Consider the following 20,899-nt stretch of genomic DNA (forward strand, 5'->3'; position numbering starts at 1 on the left):
TCTTTTAGACATACTGAGAATTGTCTCACACAGCATTAAATCACTAGTAGCTGCATGGTCTTGCAAATGCCAGTGCTCCAGCTCCCTGGGTAAAATGTGCTGCACAGGAATGTTTGCCATAAACATCAGTTTGGAGATGCAGCCAAAGCAGTGGGTATATTTTGAGGTTTACAGCTCTTCTGAACAGAGATTCAGACATTTTAACCTTAAGTTTCAGAGGAGCAACCAGCAATAGCTTTACCCTGCTCCATCCTGATACAGGGCACACACCTTCTGCAGTTGCTCTCCTTACTGAACTTAAGTTCTCCTTACTGAACTCAAGCTCTGTGAGAAGTCACTGTACAACCAGGTTGGTTCATATACATGCTGCAAAACCCAGTGAACTGCAATGTGAAAGTAAGAGCCTGAACTTCATGAGAAATGTGTGTGATTCCCCTACTCCACAGTACTTGAGGCTTAACATGACACAGAGGTGGCAGTGCCATAAATCTCCATTTAGGTAACATGTATTAACCTATTAGCATCAGCTGTGCAGCAGCCCCATTGGTCAGAGCATAGCAGTAACTAACCAGGCACAAATGTGGTGGAAGTAAAAGGAATCCAAATACTTTCTTCTTTAGAACAGGGTTCAGTCCAAACACAGGCAGACGTTGTTTCTGTGTTCAGGTTGAGAAACTGGATTTACGTTTGCCTCCCTTAGCAACAGGGAAATATATTCTTCAGCTTTCACCGAGTTCCAGCATTAAAATCTGCATTTCTTTGTTTCTTCTATGAACTGGCAGGTATGGAGCTGATTCTTTCCATTTATCAAGTTGGCAAAATTTTCTCCACTGACAGCAGGAAAAGCACTGCCTTTCAAGTGGGTCTTTGGTAGGTCCCCATAGCTCTGTCTTCACTATTGGAAAGAGGTTCTCTTTGGGGCTTTTTAACTTCCAAGCTCTGAGGCAATTAGAGTGTGGTAAAATCTACAGCTGCTGGGAAGTTCTTCCAACAAAACACCTCTGATAATCAAATACTGATTTTTCAATCCGAGCTGTTCCTGGGAATCTGGTTTCATTCAAATCCAGGTTCATTGAATTGTCAGTGAAACCTAATGATTTTTTGACTTTGAATCATTTTTTGATTGACTTGTATGAGAAATGTACTTTGAACTGGCCTTCTGTTAAGAAAAACACAAAAACACTAAGAAAACCCTAGCATGGGCAAAAGCCTTTGTCATTTCTTATATGACACTAGCACATGAAAAAAGATTACAAAATGGCTCATTCTGAAGAGGATAGTGCCATAAATTGTGTATTTGTGTTCAGTTTAAACAAACAAAACAAGCCACACAAACTCTGTAACGTTTCCTTCCCTGTTATCCTCTTTAATAACCAAAAGCCTACTACCTCTTTCCCCAGTTAAACTAAGAGCCTGTGTGCACCATCACCATAGGTGAGACTTGGATAAAGACTCCTGTACAACAGCATAACTGAAGGATAGCTCACAATCATGGCACTGGCTGCTTCTTGCTTTCCTTAAAATGCTGTCCTTGGGTAGCTTTTCAGGCCATGCCTGGGTTTCCTGCAATGCATTTATTTGATGTGAGCTAACAATTTTCTAAGCTGCTTTGTCAAGTGATTGAAGTTATTAGTAAAATTATTACATTTGTTGTCCCTTACAAGAGATAGATGAAAACTAGTCTTCTACTTCATGTTTTCTATATGCTCAGTTTAAGTAACAGTAATTACTGAGTAACCAATTAGTTCCACCCTTTACCTTGGCATAACTACCAACCTAAGGAAATACTTGATGTTCTTTTTAGAGGAAAAAGGAGTAAAATGTAGCAAAAGCCACAAATCAAATTAGGAACACAGATTTATAAGCTTCTTTAAAAACTAGACTGAGCAAAATCTGAGGCTATTGTTACCTTTATCTGAGAAGTCACCCTGTGCTACAATATCCTACATGGTACTATGGAAACTGCTCACTTCACTTTAAAACACCTAAACATCCATGAGTCATTTGTTTAATCATTTCTGAGTTTTCATGCCAAGCACCTGCCTTTTAAGTTGCTGCAACCAACCTGAAACATCTGTCATTTTTTTCCCCATGAATTAATAATACTGTAATTAAAATCCAGCAGAGAGCTCAGCTGAGACTCCTGGTTAATTAGGACAGGAGATAGCCATGTGAGCAGCATGGCATTACAGTAGTTGGAGAAGGTCTGGATTTGAACCAGGGCTCTGTAGGTGACATGGACTTACCAGTCCATAATTTAATGATGAAGCTTTGGGATATTTGTTCCAGTAGCCAGTATGGCTGTTTGTGGGCAGTCAAATATTGCTCAAAATATTTAATCAGATGCAGTGCCTGAAAACTATTTTCTTTAACTGTGTATTTTTAAAAGATCTGGTTTTAGTTGTTGCTATTCTCTAAATACTAAGAAAGTGAGAAAGAACAGTGCTGAACTAAGCTCTTGCTTAGAACTGTTTTGCACTTCAAGTGGAGTGTCACAAAGAGAAAAATTGCCTTCCTGGTAAAGGCCATACCTGCTGCTAATGTGCAAGGATTCCGGTTTCTTCCAGGATTGCTTTCTATGCTGATCATTGCAGTGGTGTCCAAATAATCAAGATTGTTCTTGGTACTGAAAGTTTCAGCTTGATTCAGGTTGAAGTAGATTGATTCCTGCAGCTTTTGAAAGAATCCTTATACCGCAGACTTGATATATAAGGATTTGGAGATTCTTCTTTTGCTTTTTGTTTTGTTTTAAAACAACAGAGAAGCCTATTTGTTGTTACACCACATTTCAGCACACCTAGAAATGAAAACCTCATCACTTGTATTTTTTTTAAACAAGTGTACCAATAGCCCAGAATTTTCCAACGTTATTCATAGAAGACAAAGGGATTTGTATTGCAGCTGAGAGGGAGATATGAAAGATTTTTATCATGTACTTAGTAACTTGAAAACAAAATTAAACTAAGCTTGTAGCACACAGTGATGTATGTACCATATGTAATCTGGAAGTTCTGCTGTGTACCACAGATTAAAAAGTGTCATGGTAACTCAGAAGGCATTCCTGGTTTAATTGGACAACTGTGTTTTACAGCTGTCTAAAATTCACAAAGGATCTCCTACAAAATAAAGCTCTTTAAATAGCTTTAATGTAGAGAGACATTTCGCCAATTCATATATTCTTCATTGTCGGGTTAAATGTGACGCAGTTATTTGCCATCTTCCTTTGCAGACAAGATGATAGAAAAGTTCCCAATTTTTCACATGCTAGTTTGCTGTAAATCTGAATTACTGAGTTCATACCTTATTTTCCATTTTGAGCTTGCTCTTTATGCAGCAGTATATATATATAGCAGTCACATCCCATTCATGAGAAAACTAGCTACAATTCCTGCCAGTTAAGATTCAGGCAGGTTTTTGATTTCTTCATAAGTTTTCCTGTGAGATTCAAGCAGAAGATTCTGCCTTCAATGGATAAGGTATATTTAATAATTAACCTCATACAGGAAAATTGAGTCAAGACTCACAGTATTCTGCAGTATAATAATGATTTCATCATTTCTTTATAAACCTGGAATCCATTGCAGGAAAATCTGCCTCTGGAGAGAAGCTGGGGGAACTGGATGATGCATCTTTTGTCTCTGAGAAGGTGAACTTGAGAAAAGGCTCTGGTAAGTTCCCTAAATATACAACAAAATAGTTATCTCCAGCCTTTGACCCAGGGAAAAAGAAGGATTGTTTCCTAAAAGGAAAGGGAGGAGAAGCAGGAAAGCTTTTGCATTACCACTTCAGCATGAGGGTAGAATCCCAGAGTGAGATAATGTTAATATCTTACTTAAACACAAAAAAGTTAATAGATGTAAAATACTTGTTTCTGAAAGTCTTTACACTCAGCCATATGGAAAACAAGTACACATGGTTTTAGCTTCAAATCAGCTGTGGCTCCCATAGTGTGTTATTAAAAAGACGTTTTTCACTTGGAATTCTCAGTGTTTTAGAAGGGGGAGAAATATAGATTTGTCCAAGTTTATGGGGAAGTCCCAAAGCAGTGACAGTGTGCTGAGGGTGTGTGCTCCAGGAAATAGAGCATAGAACTGAGAGTAAGACAACCTGTCATCCCCTTGTCAACAGTCCTGAGAAACACCTCATCCCATACCCTCTCCTACCCTTTGAGAGCTTTGTATTGCCTATACAGCGATTCTTTTTTAACATGTCAAAGGACAAGAGAGCATTATAATTTTAAAGAGCTGCATCTGAAGCACACTCTGTATATGAGAAAAGCCAATATGGCTGATAGGGAATTGCCTTTCCCATAACCCATCCTTCGCTTGGAGTAAACCCGCAGAAAAACCGAGGAGATTCGTTGAACCAGATTGCCCTCTGCAGGCCACAGACACCTCCCTCCTTTGCTAATACTCGTTCCCCTTTTCTACACAGGCAAATTAAACACACTGTTAACACAACAGGGTTTGGATTTACATATTTTTTTCAATAAATTAGTAATTAATTAAATAGATATTTGGGGACAGCTCAGTATTCTTAGAGAGACTGGGTCCCAAACAGTAATTTACTTTGCTCGAGTAGCTCCTGATTAGGTTTGCTATTATCTGAAGGCACTGAGCAAATGGAGATGATGCAGAAGGGATTTGATTTAGCCCTCTAGCTGTTTGTTCAAGTTGAGCTACCAGCACAGGCCATAACCAGCATATGGTCTAATGAGCTACAGTGAGAATCCCGCAGATCCCATCTTTGTTGTACTGGATAACAAGGGAGAATCACACTAAAACGGACTACTTCTCACCTGGTAAAGATTGTGAGAGTAAACACAGATCTTGGGAGATGGGAGGAGGCAATACTTTACAACTCCTCACCTAATCTCTGCTGAATAATGATCCTTTAAGAATCTCTCTTGTTTTTAAACTAAACCTGAAGTCATGACCATGGTTTATGATTTTCATTTAACAAATAACAGCAGGTACAAGTCAATATCATAAATCAGTTTATGAACACAACAGCTGTTTAAGTATTTCACTCGATGTGTTATGTGTGTGTGATTCCTTGAAAATAGGATTGACGACTAAATAAGGTAAAGGTGTGCTTTTTAAACATCTATATTACTGATATGTAACTCTGAGCTCTATAACTTGCAGAACTAGATTGAAAAAAATCTCTGCATCGCTGTCATAATTCGGGATATGATTTTATATTTGTAACTGACGTAGCAACATCAAAAATATCTCTAGTACAAACAAAAGTACATTGACAAGCTTGCCTAGGTTGGCATAATACATGTTAGCTCAAGAGGTGGACATAAACTATGCCACTAAACACTTTTGTCTGAAAACATTTTGCAAAGAGAAATTATTTACCCTCTTCCTTCTTTATAACACATTATGTGTGCTTGCAAAAGATAGCAAATGTCCTTTAGTAGTAATAATTAAGTATAATGGTATATCTGCAATAACAGTAAAATTGCAAGGACCCTCCTGGGACTCTTTGACCCCCAACTCATAAATACCACGGACTCCAGGGAAAAGCTGAAGAGTCAAGCAGGCTTGTTTCAAGCTAGAACCTGAAACTTGCTAGCAGTTAATAGATCTAGACTAATAGCTGACTGCAATGAGTAACTTTATTCAGTAAATTCCAGTGAAACAAAAAGGCTTCATCAGACTTTTTTTTCCCCTTAGTAGCTCAATGAAGTATGCTCTCTGGAACAAGTTCTGACTTGCACTGCAGGGTTAACAAGGGCTAATTTAAACAGGCCAGTATTTTCAGTTTTGGTGTTAAAGAGCAAATGAGATAAATACCAAAAAAATTAGAGCATGTCTGTCAAAATTCTGCAACCGAGAATAAGCAAACTCCTGTTTTGACAGATGATGGCTGGCTTATAACCAAATGACGAGTATCAGAGGTAGGGAAAATTGAGATACATTCCTTAGAATGGAACCTCACCACGCTCTGTGATGAACTAACTATAGAGAACATAAGAAAAAGTCTCAGCTCCTATATTCATTGTACATAATCAACTTGCCAAAAAGTTCTTGTAACAACTTGCTTTTGTAGAGGTACTGTAGGTACACAAACATGCTCTTCTCCAGCCTTTCTGTTAAAGCTATCCAGTAGATGGGGCCATGGAGTTATACAAAATGCAGAAGAAAGTAAAATGAGCTTATCCTAAGAACTCCTTCCGTAATCAGTGCAAATAGAGCTTTGTTAATTCATGAAATTCTAACATCAGGCAAATAATTTATTTGGTTATATCATGTTCTGACTGTATAACTGATTAAGCTGCACTCAAATGCTAGTTAATCTGATCCCACATTTGTTTGATACTGAAATAATTACAACTCTCAGTCAACAAAAATTACAGCTGAGGTTTTAATTCTCATTCATGCCACATTCATTCCCAAGTATTGTACAGGCCTGAGGTACAGTCAGACTCGAGATGAAGTGACACAATGGAAGGCATTGATAGTAATTGTAGCAAGAGAGTCCCACATGTGGAAGCGTGTATGTGGTGAGAGGAACGTGTTAGTGGTTCCTGCATAATACAAAGGATGACTTTATGACTGTAACTTACACGCGCTGTTGGTGGTTGGTTTGTTTGTTTGTTTTGTCCCTGCTTCTTTGAGATCTGTGCATCTGTTCCTGTTAAATCCTGGTAAACAGAACAGGATACATGGGTTTGAGAAAACACGTATGAGTGCTGTAGGAGCAGTGGTCAGTCCTAGCAATTTCATGGCAGGGGATGCTCAAGTCTGAAATGCGCCTGCACACATTGTGCTGTACGGTGTAGCCAAGGTTGCCACACTGCGTTTGCAGCTCTGTTTTAAAATGAATTAATGATATGCAATCAATTTAACCAGCAAATTGCATCAGGTATGAGCTTACAAGCGCACATTCTACTTTGCTGCACTTGAAAACCTGATTCTTTTATGGTCTTGTACCTGAAGATCTTCACACCTGTATAAAGTTGATCCTTTAAGTCGGTTATGCTATAAAAAGTTGTCCAAAACACCTGTACAGACAAAATTACCATCACTCTTCTGTGCCACGGAGCAGGTCTGTGCGTGAGTGCTGCACGGGTGGTGTTTTTCCCCTTTCTGCTGCTGTTAACATTGGTTTCCAAGCCACAGGTGGCGGCAGGAGCCCTGGGTCGGTCCGACCCGGGTGTTCGGAGGTTTGCTTTGCAGCGTGCCCAGGCTCCCCCGCCTTCAGCTGCCAGGTACCGCCCGGAGCTGCCTGAGGGGGTCCTGGCTCCAGCAGCCCGGCCGTGAGGGGCCGGGGCTCGGGCCGGGTCAGCAGCGGGCTCTCGGCGCGGTGCGCGGCAGAGCCGGAGCGGCCTTCCCGGTGCCGCGGGGCAGAGCCGCTGCGGTGCCGCCCGCCCGGCCCGCACGTGATCACCACCGAGGAGCCGCGACGGCACCTGGAGGCGGCCCCGCCCCGGGCCCAGGAAGGGAGCGGCCGGATCCGGCGGGACGGGGCGAGACGGGACGGGACGGGGCTGCCGCCCCTCAGAGGCCGCGCGACTCCGGCAGCAGCGGCCATGGCTTTCGGGAAGGCTCCGAAGGACCCTTTCGGCACCGCCGTGGGCAGCCTGGTCGGTGAGTACCGAGGGGCCTCCGCAGCCCGCCTGAGGGGAGCCCGGGGGCGCCGTTTCCCCCCTGTCGCCGGCCCCGGCCGTGGGGGGTGCGGCGGTGCGGAGCGTCCCCGCTCGTCCCGTCCGGCTGAACCGCGGCTCCCCTTGGCCTTTCAGACCGGGCGACGCTGGGATCGCTGCAGACGGAGGACTGGGGGCAGTTCATGCACATCTGCGACGTGATCAACGCGACGGAGGAGGGGTGAGCGGTGCGGGGGGCAGCGGCCGGCTCAGTGTCAGAGGTTCTGCTGCAGCCCCCTTTACCTGCAGGGCTGAGAACAGCCGCTTTTCGTCTCGGAGGTAGCACCGGCGTTGCTCGAGGGCAAGGCAGAATCGAGCAGGCGGTGTACGATGCGTATATAAAGTTACCCAAAACAAAGTAGCAGCAGAGAGCAGGTATCTTTGGTCCCTAGTGAAGAGTTTTGTCTGTTTTCAGTGCCCCTTGCTCAGCTATCGGGACTTGTTGATTAGATGTGTAGGCTGTTCCCCGTACCCAAGCTGTAAAGAAAGGTGGTAACATAGGTTTCTCCCCCGAGTCTGATGTATTTTGTGTAACTTGTACTGTTTGTCAGGCAAAACGGGTGTCCTTGTGCTCTGCAAAACCCAGCCTGAAAAAAGACCTTGAGCGTTTGGTTGCTTATTTAAAGCTCCATGCTTTTAACTTAATCAGAGTTGCCCACTGTGCAGTCTCAGCCAGCCTCTGTCACAGCAGGAGCAAAGCTAAGGCTGGGTTTCCGTTCAGTGGGATCTATCATACCAAGGTGCGTACCCAGGGCAACCGGGACAGAGGTGGCCTCCTGCGCTGAACAGCCACGTTCTGGTTCACTCAGCCACTTGCTGCTTTGTGCTTCCCTGTTCTTACATGTAGAACGAAATTCATTCTCATGTAAGATGTGCTTTAGTGTTGAATTGCGAGAACTTCCTGCTTGCAGTGGCACAGTTTAACAGCAACTGGAAAACTTGCTTTGGGAGAGTGAGCTGTGCCTAAGCTTCTGCGCAGGTGGGTTTTGGTAGTTTTATATCAGCTTTTCCTTTCATTATTTTTGGATCCCACGCTCTCACCCATGGCTCTTAGAGCTTGGAAGGTAAATAACTCTCTTCTGGTCATTGCCGTAAGCAACAGCACACTTTGACCCTCAGTGTTAGTTTCTGTGTGGAGTTTCTATACAGCCGAGCTTTTTATTAAACATTTCCTCATGTGCACAGCTTATGCTTACAGAGGAACTCCTTATAACTTCCTCCTAGGCAACTACTAGTCACAGTCTGTAACAGGGTACTAAGAACAGCAGGACTGCTGTATCTAATTAGGCAAATGGGTTTTTTTATGCAGTATCCAACTCCTGACCAGATGCTTCAGTGAGAGAGGCAAAGAAGCAGGAGTGGAGTAATAGTAGTTCAGCTTTCTGCAGGGGAGGTTTTCTTCTGCACTCTCATGTTCCCATCCAGCTCTTGATGCTCTACTGATATGGCTGGGTATGACATAGGATTAAGAAAAACAGATATATCACTGGTTTTATCTGATGAAGTTAAACAACATTTAAACTGAAAAAATGCAGTAATACCTGTTTAATTTTATTTGCTTTGAAATATTTTCAACAAAGATTTCTTTTTTTCTTATTGAAATATGGTGGTTGTGCCTATTGCTCTATCTTAGATTCTAGAGTGATCCTAAAGAGACTTTAGGACATCTTGTTTTTGTTGATCATGAGCTGGCCCTAATAATTGTACCGTATAGATAGCCCATATTAATTAGGCAAAACTGTTTCCCACATGCGATAAGCTTGATACCATCTTCCACCCTTTTCCTCCTACATAGATAGTTAAAAGATATGGGGTGTATATATATAGACATCAAAATGACTGGGCTAGAAATGCCACTATCTTTGGGGTGGAATGGGTTGTCCATCCGTACGTGGTAATTACTCAGATGAGTTAAAAGCATCCTGCAATTATAAGATTGGAGTTAGCCAAGACACCCCTACTCCTGACAGCACTCCCAGGAGAGTATTTTTTAATTGCATCATAGATGAAAAATAGGTACCAGTCAGCTCTTGACACAGTTGGCAATTGTTAATTCCCTTTCATAGCAATAAAAGCTGGAAAAGTAAATCTGTTGCAAAACAGTGAAATAATACATTTTTGGAGGAGACTTCTCAGAGGAGAATAACTTAAGTTCTCTGCACAAGTCTCTGGAGTAATGCAGAATCTAGAGTAACAAACCTGATTCACTGCTTTGACACTTTGGCTCAATGCTGAAATGATTTTGCTGGCATCAGTGGGGTAATTGCTCTAGTTTTATTTGGGTGTAAAATCAGGGATGAATTTGGTCTTGTACCTCCAGCAGCTATTTTTGGCTCTTGGATGAAGTTGTGAGCTAGAAAAGCAGTCTGACTTCACTGGTAACTTTTTCTACTTAATTTGTCACAGGCCTAAAGATGCAGTTAAAGCACTAAAGAAAAAGCTTTCAAAAAACTGTAACCATAAGGAGATCAGGCTTACCCTGTCTGTAAGTACAGCTGTATTTATATTAATTAGATACTAAGAAGGCAAACATTTTAAACGATAAGGTGGCATGCAAATTATCACTGACACAACTCCCCAGGATGTTTTCTGTCTTTGTTGTTTGTGTGTGCAGCACTACCACAGTGCAGATTAGATGGTCTGTTGGCATTCCAGAGATGATACAAATTCACAGATTTATTGTTGCATGGGGGGGGGGGGGGTGTGTTAACTTTTTTAAAAGTACATAAAAGTAGTATAGTTCTTATTTACTGCAGTAGCTGTCCCTCTGTGCGTGCCCCGCGTGTTTGTGAAAGATACGGAGGTTGAGTTATTGCATAAAAGCTTCATTTGGCCATTCTATTGCTCGCCTTGTGGTACTGATCCTAGTTAGGCTGAGCAAGGTATGCAGTATGGCACATCCCACATGGAATGTGCAGTACCTGTTTTGTAAAGGTGTTATCACATATGAATGAGAAATTTGAATGAAAGGGTAGCAGTGGTGAGTTAAGCAAGGGAGCAAGACTCAGGGTAAGCCACTTAAGATTCAAATGTTATGACTAAAGGTTGGAATAGCTAGGAATATCCTCACTTGAGATAACCTGGCCTCCAGAATCTGATAGTGTTTCGGAACTATCTAAGAGTTTGATTTCAACCTAAGATTTAGAGGAGCATGTTCACACAGTTCTGTTTTCCACTGCAGTGATAATGTAGGCAGTAGCAGGAAGTTCCTAACGCTGTCCTAAGTCCAGGGTTCCCAACCTGAATTACTTCTGACTAGCAATAGTGCAACTGTCAGAAGAACCATACCATTCATATTTTAAGTTGTTGAGGATTTGTCTTTCATTATTTGTCTAGAAGTGTTTTCTTCGCCATTTCCTCTTTTGAGGTAGTAGAGACTTGTCTGCATTGCACTTAATAGTATTACTCATGAGTTTGGCATTTGTTGTGCAAAATCATTGTCTGTATCAATGTGTGCTGCAAAGTGATTAAGGAAGATAGGTGATTGATAGTGTCAAATTGTAGGTCGCTTAGCGATTGCCCAAGTGTCTCCTGACTAGTTAGAGGTGCAGATAAATGTGTTAAACGTACCGATGTATACCTTCTGCTCATTCCATTTCCGCACTTCTTTCCTGGCTTCCTCCTCCACTGTCTCATGAGTCACCTTTTTGTGTGCTCTATATGTTTGCATAACAGAAACACTTGGTTTCCGCTGTAATTGTAATACCTGTATCAGATCTTCTTTCTTTCTCCTACAGTCTTTGTGCACCTCAGTCCTTCTCAACATCTGAAGCAGTCAACTGGAGTTATAATAACCCAGTGTTTACATTTAAGAGCCTTGCTTTGGTTATTTACTCTGCCGATATGCCCAAGGTTAGATTAGCTCTTAAGAGCATAGAAGTGGGAGAAGTATCTTGTTTCAGGTGTATACAACAAAGAACTTTCTCAACCTGGAAGCTCACTGTATTTGCTCGCAGATGGGAGTGTGTACCAGGTTTCAGTTGTGCTTGTAGTTCATCACTTTCTCGCAGTCTCTTTACCATTTCATGTTTCTTTCTCCATGTCTGTTCTCACCCACCCACATGTATGCATGTAACTGCCTCCCAGGCAAACCCATCCTTTTGGCCCAGCTCCTGTTTTCTGACTGCAGGTTTCTTCTCCTTGAGTTCCTTGATTCTTTACTAATAAGTGCCAGCTTTTCTTCTAATTCTTCATACTTTTTGTTCTTGTGTAAAGTCTTCCATCCTTTGCCTCTCCTTCTGCCTGTCTCCTTTTTCTCGTTATCTGTCAGTACTGACATCAGTTTAGCATGTGTAAAAGCTTCACTTTGATAATCTCATTGCTCACTATGTGTGACTTTTAACTCCTTTGCTCTCAAATCATTCTTTCTTTGTGCTGTATCTCCTGGTTTTATGTTCTTGATTGCCTTAATGAAACTGTTTCCCATTTTGAAATGCTTAGACTGGAACAGCAAATCATTGCAAATGGAGCAGCAGACATAGTTTTCAATTCCTAAAACACACATACTCACTCTTGCAACACTTACCTCTTAACATTGTTTTTCTCCCAAATTCCTAAAAAATAAGGGCTCTTTTCTTTGATGAACTATAAGTTATCGCTTCTATTTCCTAGAGTAGATGTGGTGGTCCTGCTCTTGAGACTGTACACAAAATTGTCTCTCTCAACCTGCATTAGATACAACTAAGAAGGCACCAGATCTACAAATCACTTTTAATTTGAAATGTACTTTGATCCACTTTTATTTACCCAACCCTGGTATTCTGGAATTTAATCTTTCTAATGAAACTGCTTACGGAGCTTATTCCCAGAGAATACACATGGAGTGAAATGTGAAAGTCTTCATCTGAAGTAGCACCACTGCACGTGTTAGCCCTGATTCTGTCATTGAGAGATGTTAAATCTCAACAATATCTTCCTCCTCCTGGCTCACAGGTGTTGATTTATTTACTTGGAGGAAGAAGGATGAGTGCCAGCTGTATAAGGTGTTGGCTATAGCTTGACTTTATGTACTTTGATCTGCTGAAGCACAACCTGGTGCTTGTGAAGTCACATGGATAGAGGTGTATGTGTGCCAGCCCATGAAGTTGCTTCATGCACAGTTTGATAAAGCCAAGAAATCAGGCTTGGCAGTGGTGATTTTGCAATCAGAGTGAAGAGGATTAGAACTTCTAAGCAGGAATCCAACAAAGCGTGTATGTGTTATCTGACTTCTTATTGCTAATACACTTTGGATACGTAAACTGTGTTTATGCAGTGAATGCTGAGACACCTGTTCAGTTGCCTCTGTAGATTTCCCTTGAGTTTGTAGAGCATTTTTGCTCTGATACCTTTAAGGTCTTAGGAGCTGAAGAGTACATGGGGAAATAGTTTATCAAATGTGTCCCTCTCTGTACTTGTGTCCACACATACTCTGACATACAAAGCAGTAGACGGAAATTTAAGGTGAAGTTGTTTCACTTTGCATTGTTGGAAAATTTGTTAGAGGAATTCCTTGGTTAGACTTAATGGAGTTTGGTTGTTCTTTTATTTTGCCTTGACAAAAAAAATATCCTATTTTTGCTTTTAATATTCTGTAAGTTTTCAGATGTAAAAAAATGTTAGCATGGCAAATATGGTCTTCAGATTTTCCTTTGTTTAATTAACATGTCATAAAGCAGAGGCTCTAAAAAACAAAAGTATGAGAGCACCCTTCAGCTCCTCTATCAAAAAGTCCCAGTCAATTTTATTACACTTTATGGTATATATGAGCAAAGAGGAAAGAAAAGGATATTGAGTGGGAGCAAAAGAAATCCATATTTCAGTGTTAAATATATATATGTTTATATATACATGTACAAAATCTGAAAAATTCAAGACTTCTGAAAAACAGTTTTTAAATGCAGAATCTTGGTAAAATCTACTTAGCCACTGCACTGTAGCTGATGAATGGCAGCTGAAAAAGCTGCCTGTACAGGTTTATTTTAAATGCTGGCACTTGGAAATAGTGTCTTACTGTTCAAAACCTCTCTGGGTAGACATCACTATATGTTTAGTAGAGTGCAATCCTGGAGATGCATTAATGACTTGTTCACTTTGAGTCAGAAAAACAAAGAAGCAAACTGGCCATCTGTGTTTTCTTGCATTCACTTAGGTCTGACAAATATCCACCACAAACTACATCCATTCGTTGCAACTTTATGGACTATTCCTATCTGCTTTAGATGGGGGGCAGAGTCCTCCTGATTTCTGAGCAAGATCTCTATTGATAAGGAGTGTAGCTGACTTTCTGTTATACCCACCAACTTCTTCCCATCTTGCTTCTGCCTTACAGTTTGTCTTCACCTCTGTTCAGATGCCTTTTATCACTTTAATTCTGTATTGCTGTCAGGTGAACCAGAGGACTTTTACTGCAGTTCGACCCCTGTTTTAGCTCAGTGCAGATCTCTCAGCTGGACATCTGCTATCAGCTAGTCTGGAACATAGCAGCTCTGTCACTTCAAACAGTTCGTTGGTCCTGCCTGTCATTTGCTCTTCAGCCATTAATGGTTTGGTTGAAGTTAACTTGCCAATTCTGTTATTAAAATGTGTTTCTATTGAGAGACCAGCGTGCAATATGAAACAGTGGTTGACTTGGTCGCCTTGGATCTATTCATTCCAATGGGACTGCTTGAGAAGGTGAAGAACTATTTGCAGCGATAAATAACTATATTGAAATTCTAATGAAAGGTGTTATTAGCACAAAAGTGGGTTGTTCATGAATAGTCCAGTTAAAAATAATTGAGTTAAATTCTTCTTTTTTTTACACCAGCTTAGTTTCACTCTGAGCGACTGGGCTGGACTGGTGTAATTGAGTGGAGGGTCTAGCCCATTAGTTCAGTACTTTCATTCAAAGAGTAAATACCCAGTCTCTTAAGTAGCGAATTAAAAGCAAGTAACATACTAGATTTCCTGTGCACTGGATTGAAAATGTTTTACACAGATCATCTTTGAAGTGCTGCACAAGCAAATGGCTTGGCTTATTAGCATATGTTTCATGTACTCTTTCAAATGAAAAATAATGATTGGAGCCAGGAATTTTTTGTAATTATCTCTCAGTTAGTTGTTTTTTTGCACAGCAGTCTGCCAGCATCTCTTTGTTCTACCCTGTTTTCATTTCAGCAATTTATTTTCTTCTGGTCTTAAACCTGTTTTCCCATAAGTTCCTGATCACGCTGGGAGAAAAATCCCCAAATCCCGAGGCTAGAAAATGAGTTACTAAAATTATTTTGACTTAGTCAAATATAGTCTGCTCTGAACAGGAAAGTACATTTAACCTACTCTTACCAAGGTTACAGTAGTGTCCCTTGAAATCTGTGTATCCTTTTGAGAATATAATCTGCTTGTTGCATGATTCAAGGGAAGTTTTGTCTTGTATTTGCAAACTTTTGTTAATTTCAACCCTTTGCTTTCACCTTTCCATCCTCCCTCTTAAAATAGGAGGAAAAGTAAATATATGGTTGAAGAGCAAAAAGCACAAGAGTGACTGGTTTTCTCTACTTGGGCCATCATAGTCCTGTGGTTGATCTCCAGATTTTAGCCAGGCAAGAGAAGGTCTGTTTCTGATTCTGCACCTGATCTGCCTAACCCCAGTTTCCTATCAGGACTTGTACTGGCCTGATTTCCAGTGACTGGGGTGTAGTGACAGCTTTTGATATCTCTTCTGTAAAATGGGAATTGTAATCGGGCATCTCCAGGTGTATAAGGGAGAAGTATTATGTCACTATCGCATACTGCTCTATTTCATAGCTCAGACACATTGCTTGCAGGGATCCTACTCTGAGCATTCAAAGCAGGAGTTTTGGAAGTAGACTTTTTTCATAAAGACGAATCTGACAATTGGAACAATTCAACTATTCTGTTTCAAATCAATGTGACCTTTAAAACATGTGAAGAAATTGTACTCCAAGATGTTGAATTTGTTCTTTTCTATTTTTTCATTTGTCTCTCTCTCACAGGGCAGATTACAAGAGAGGCATTTAGTAATGTTACTTTCTCTTGTAGAGTTCTTCAGAATCTCTCAGCCCAGGGTACCTCTATGCTAGGCAGTGAATTAATTCTATTACCAAATCTGTACAAGCCATTTTTAAGCTATGTTCAGATTTCATGCTGTTAAGGTACCGTATGTTCAATAACTGCCATGACATGGAAACAAGGGTGATCATACTTCTTAAAAATAGTGTAACTCTATCTAACACACATAATTTAGTATTGTGTAAGTATATTTGTGCACGCAGTGAGTTACTCTTTCCCTGTAGTAACCCCATCAAACATTCTAGTGAGATATCTAGGTGGATATAATCTATTTGTATCTATTTCCCCATACCACCTTGGAACAAATTAAACCAAAGGACACAAAAGCAGTCAAGTTGGCTTTTATTCCTAGTATCTGTGTAACTGAAGCTTTTTGTGTGTGCAGCTGCTTGACATGTGTATAGAGAACTGTGGCCCAAGATTCCAGTCTTTGGTTGTGAAGAAAGATTTCTGTAAGGACAAGCTAGTGAAACTACTGAATCCAAGATATAATCTGCCAATTGACATGCAGGAGAAAATCTTGTCCTTCATCATGGTAAGTCTAAAGTGAACAATACATGCTTGTGTCTCCGCTGTATGGTAAACGTTTAGTGGTGCAGCCCATTTCTGTACTGCAACATGCTCATGGGAACCTTTTCCTAAAGCAGACTTTATTCTCGCTGCTTCATGCATGAGTAGCACAAACTGGAAGACAAAGGGAGAGAACTGGAAAACTGTCAACCTCCACCTTTTATATTCCCTTCCCGGTCTGTGTATGTGCTCCCACTGTGGTTGCACTTAGCAAGCAGGATGATAGAGCTCTTGTGGTTCCTGCTGCTTTGAATGTGGAGTTAGCTGGAGTGGATGGAGGACATGACCTGCCTTTAGGACTGTGTGTTTTAGAAACACTTGTCTGACCCACTGACTGTCCATTTCTGTGACTGTTACTGTTCCTGTTACTTTAAAACTAGACATGGGCCCGAGGTTTCCCAGGAACTGTGGATGTGAGTGAAGTCAAAGAAGTTTATCTAGAACTGCTGAAGAAAGGAGTGGAGTTTCCATCTTCTGACACCAGCAGAGGGGAACCTAAGGTGGGGTTGCACAAGGATATTTCATTATCCATTGTAAATCAGAAACAGGATGTGTTTATTGTATGAGCTCTGTAGACAAAGCAGGTGTGTCTGTTTTGTTTTTATTTAAGTGCTCCAGGGCAGAATATGACCAACCTACTTAAGCATGTGAGGAGGAATCAGTTTCAATTATAACAGCTAAGATAACAACAAAGAGACCTGGCCTATATAATAGTTTATTTCAAACTGCAGATTAGTGACTATGTTCTCAAAAAGGAAGCATCTCTCTTGAGACTTTTGAAATGTGTAAAGGGTTTGGGCATGCTGTTTATCTCAGGATGAATGAGAGCTGAGTGTTCTAAACATGTCAACTTCTGAAGGCCTCAACTAAAAGGAGTAAGATTTTTTTACGGAAACATACGCTGTTCAGAATATGAATGTTACCTACCTTTAAAATTAAGCCAAGAAGGTAGGAATCTATAAGAAGAGATTGTTGTCTGTATCTCCAGCTGTTTGTACAAGAGTTTTGGGAATGTGAAAACCATCAGCCAATTGCAGTTGCAGAATTGGATGTCTGTAATCAGTGCAGACAAGAATGACTGGGATTTATCCTGAGTTTGATTTGATGATTGGATAGTGGAATGCACAAAAGCTTATGTATGTAAAGGTTGTTTGAGCAAGCTGTGTGAAGAACATTCTGAATAGACAGTATTGTTTTTCTCACCAAGTACAGTACAGATGATATGTGTCTACCACATGTATGGACCAATTCAGATCAGTGGCAAACCTTCTGCTGATCTCGTCAGCACTGGACCTGAGCACAGTTTTTACCTCACTCTCTAGGAAGTGAAGGACTTGGATGTGTGTAGTCTTCTGCACATGGGGTTTTAGGTTTGGGTTTATTTTGTCTTACAACAGTCAAGTCAAATGCCATGCAAGTGAAGCCTTCTGCAGATAAAGCGCTCCAGCTTTTCAGTCCATAAGGCCTTTATAGTTTGTTATCTGGAAACACCCAGACTTTAGCTCCCAACTTTTCCACTGCTTCCAAGTGTGATTCCATTCTAAACTATCCTTTCTTATAAAATTGCAGGGGCACTTTGGGAAGGACTCTTGGCTGTTAGATAGCTTAAGAGCTCAAGGAGCTAGCCTGTTCTTAACCATTCCCACTTTTTCCGTGGTAGAATTTGCTTCAAAACCCATTTAAAAGGTACCTGAATTCCAAAACTCATTTCATTACAAAAAAAACATTAGATTTATTCCTGTAAATAGAACCTTGCTCAACAAATTCCCTGTGAGCACTGGTCTGACAAAGATGTTCTGTAGCTCTCTCATCAGTATGTCTCCCTCAATTCTTTTGTTAAACCTGAGTTCTGTTCTTTTGTCTTTCTGCAGACTTCATCTCGGCCTTCTACAAAGTCATCACCACCTTCTTCTAATCCTCCAAAACAGCCTTCACCGCCTCTTCCCACAGGCCCAACACTGTTGTTGACTCCTGATCAGGTGCAGTACTGCAGGTTTAGAGGATGGTGGGTCCATTTGAAATGTAGTGCTAATGTGTGATTTAAACAGCATGGGTATATGGACCACCAGATGCAGTGAAGGGACCATCAGTTCAAGCAGCATAGCTCTATATTCACAGTTTCAGGTTCATTTTCCTGAAGATCTTTTATGTGATGGTGTGCCAAAGCAAACTAGGCAGAAGTGAGTTCAATAAATGACAGGCTGCATACCAACCAAAAAGTGGAATTGTTTACTCAAGTATGAGAGTACGTAATGATGTCTTAACAATGTTGTCATGCAAGTTGATGAAAGTTACTTCAAAGATAAGTGAGAAAGCCAGACTTACTTTTGTATAAGGCTTGTGTGAAGAAACTGCTCCAAAAAGCAGGTAGGAAAGAACAGTTTCCTTCCTGCTTGGCCTGTTGTTAACTGAAAAGCGTAACAGTAACATTAGTGAGAGGGATCAGCTGCTAGGAAAATTAATAGCACTATCAGACTTGGATCATAGTTTGATTGCACATATAAAAGCTGAGCTGATTCCATTCATTTTCATGGTATATCACCAGAGTGAAATAATGCTAATGAGGCTTATATTATACCTAATGGGGAAGAAAGTACATATTAGAGATAAGAATTATTCTGCTCGCTCTTTTCACCTATACAATATTCTGTCCTGTTGACCTCAACAGATTGGGAAACTGTACAGTGAACTGGATATGGCAAAAACAAATGTGAGAGTCATGTCATCAATACTGAAAGAAAATGTCCCTGGCTCTGAAAATCCAGATGACATGAATCTTTTACAGGTATAAGATAATTCATTGGTGGGGTATGTTGGTTTGGTTTAATCAAAGTTGATTTTAAAGTGCGTTATATCCTTTCTTTTAACCTCTGGATTCAGAATGCCAAATGGAAACCAACAACAGGTTTCTGTCACTGGTTTTGCTCAGCTTTCTCTTGTTTCCTTCACCTTCCCTGACATCTATGTAATCAGGAAAGGACAATACAGCTTGAAATGCAAATTGAAGCTCTAGGGAATTCCAAGGGCAAAGGAATTTCATAATGGAGTGTTCTCTGTTAAGCACGTTCTGTCAAACAGCCCGGAGAACATTCCAGTTGAACGCGGTTGCCTTGTGGGAAAATAGATGATAACATAGTCTCTCTCCCTCATATCCGTCCTGGAGTTTTCAGTGCTCTCTTTATTATTACCAGTACCTTAAAGGCAGTGAAGAATATGAAGGATCGGTTTTAAGTGCGTGACCTCAAAGACTGGGAGCTTGCTGTGCTATGGATGACTCCACGTGCTCTTAAAGTGTAGCCTGAAGGAAGTGTATTGCAACAGTCTAGTTTAGATTTGATGGTGAACATGAAGATGTTCTTTCTGTGATTTCTTCTACTTGGTTGTGCTGTATTTTCTATTATAAATACTAAAAATCCATTATTACTTTAGCATTTCAAGTGACCTGTGTCAGTGGACATTTTTCTGTTTCATGTTATCTGCAAGAATTGAAAAAGCTTTTATCACATCCTTCTGTCTCTAAACTTGCTTCCAAATGCCTATGATGAGGAAGTATTTTGGGTACTTTGTCAGCATTAAATGTATTGGAGAGTTGATCTAATTTTTGCAAGCCTTCAGTGTGCTCTTGCTCAGTGGAGAATATTTCCTTTGCAAGAAACCTTTATTGGTTGGTTTACTTTCAAGGTTGTGCTGTTCATCTGTGTCCACTTGCGGACTAGCTCACAACTGGAGGTGAGATATGGTGAGATGGCATTGCTGTCTCACATCTTTAATGACAGGCAGTGCTGAGGTAACAGATTAAGAGATGGTTGCAATCTTTCCAGGGGTTTTGCTCTCCTAGACATTCCTCACATCTCCAACGCTGTCCGTCTTGCAGAGATTTGTGGAGCTACGAGTCCAAAGAGGAAGAGCCTGCGAAAAGAGGGGCTGAGGAGAGCAGGCATTTTACACGGGCAAAATAGCTGTTGTAATAGATTGCAGAGGGCTTGCTTTGCCTACACTAAAGGGCTTAGCATAGGTTGTTCCAGCACTGGACACCACCTAGGCAGCTACTCCATGGCTGTTCTGTGCACATTACTTCTGTAGCGAAGTACACCAAGGAGGTTGCCAAGGTGCAGACTGGCCTTAATGGTGGGAGAATGCACTGGTTTAATATACTCTGTCCTGTCCATAACAAAGCTAGTGTTTCTGGTTGCAAACAGGAAAAGTATGTCTTTGATTTCTTGTCTCCTGCTGTGGCCCTTCTGCATGTGGGTGCACATATTAGGTTGCCCACAGTAAACCAGTGGATTCTTATTGACACTCCCAGTCATAAAATTGTTGGCAAAAGCTTGAGGACAGGGTGTGGAGTTCCCATTTGTGGGAGAGTGACTGAAAATTCATTCCTTCTATGTTAATTTCACTGTTGTTTCTGTTCTTTTCTGCTGTGCACCGAGTAGTATAAAGCATGAAGCATGGCTAGCCTGTTCCTTTAACAGCGTTTAATGTTCCCCTTTGTTTGTGGCTCTACTTGGATTAGGCTTTTGTTGTCAGAGAACAAAGTCCTTTATTAAAAAAACTGCTTGTTTAGCCTTTGAGAGAGCTGGAGACATTAATTTCAGTCCTGATTATCTGGAGTCCCTCAAT

General features: G+C 40.9%; 1 protein-coding gene across 4 annotated transcripts in view; it reads left to right on the forward strand.

Annotated features, from left to right (window-relative positions):
• Positions 1 to 803: 803 nt before the first annotated feature.
• TOM1L1 (target of myb1 like 1 membrane trafficking protein) overlaps positions 804 to 20,899 on the forward strand; it is a 30,350-nt gene continuing 10,254 nt past the window's right edge. The window contains exons 1-7 of one of the 4 annotated variants that reach the window (XM_057418517.1): positions 7,478 to 7,601; positions 7,754 to 7,838; positions 10,064 to 10,142; positions 16,092 to 16,241; positions 16,657 to 16,776; positions 18,148 to 18,255; positions 18,945 to 19,061. In XM_057418517.1, coding sequence (XP_057274500.1) covers positions 7,544 to 7,601; positions 7,754 to 7,838; positions 10,064 to 10,142; positions 16,092 to 16,241; positions 16,657 to 16,776; positions 18,148 to 18,255; positions 18,945 to 19,061 — 717 coding nt within the window. In that variant the 5' untranslated portion in view covers positions 7,478 to 7,543. Of the gene's footprint in view, positions 871 to 3,584; positions 3,669 to 7,317; positions 7,602 to 7,753; positions 7,839 to 10,063; positions 10,143 to 15,112; positions 15,227 to 16,091; positions 16,242 to 16,656; positions 16,777 to 18,147; positions 18,256 to 18,944; positions 19,062 to 20,899 lie in introns of those variants that run through there. The other 3 variants (XM_057418519.1, XM_057418520.1, XM_057418518.1) reach the window with 3 other exon arrangements.

Source organism: Pezoporus wallicus, unplaced genomic scaffold (genome assembly GCF_028554395.1).
Source record: "Pezoporus wallicus isolate ANWC-B61680 ecotype Strahan unplaced genomic scaffold, APGP_CSIRO_Pwel_v1 contig_3710, whole genome shotgun sequence".
NCBI lineage: Eukaryota > Metazoa > Chordata > Aves > Psittaciformes > Psittacidae > Pezoporus > Pezoporus wallicus.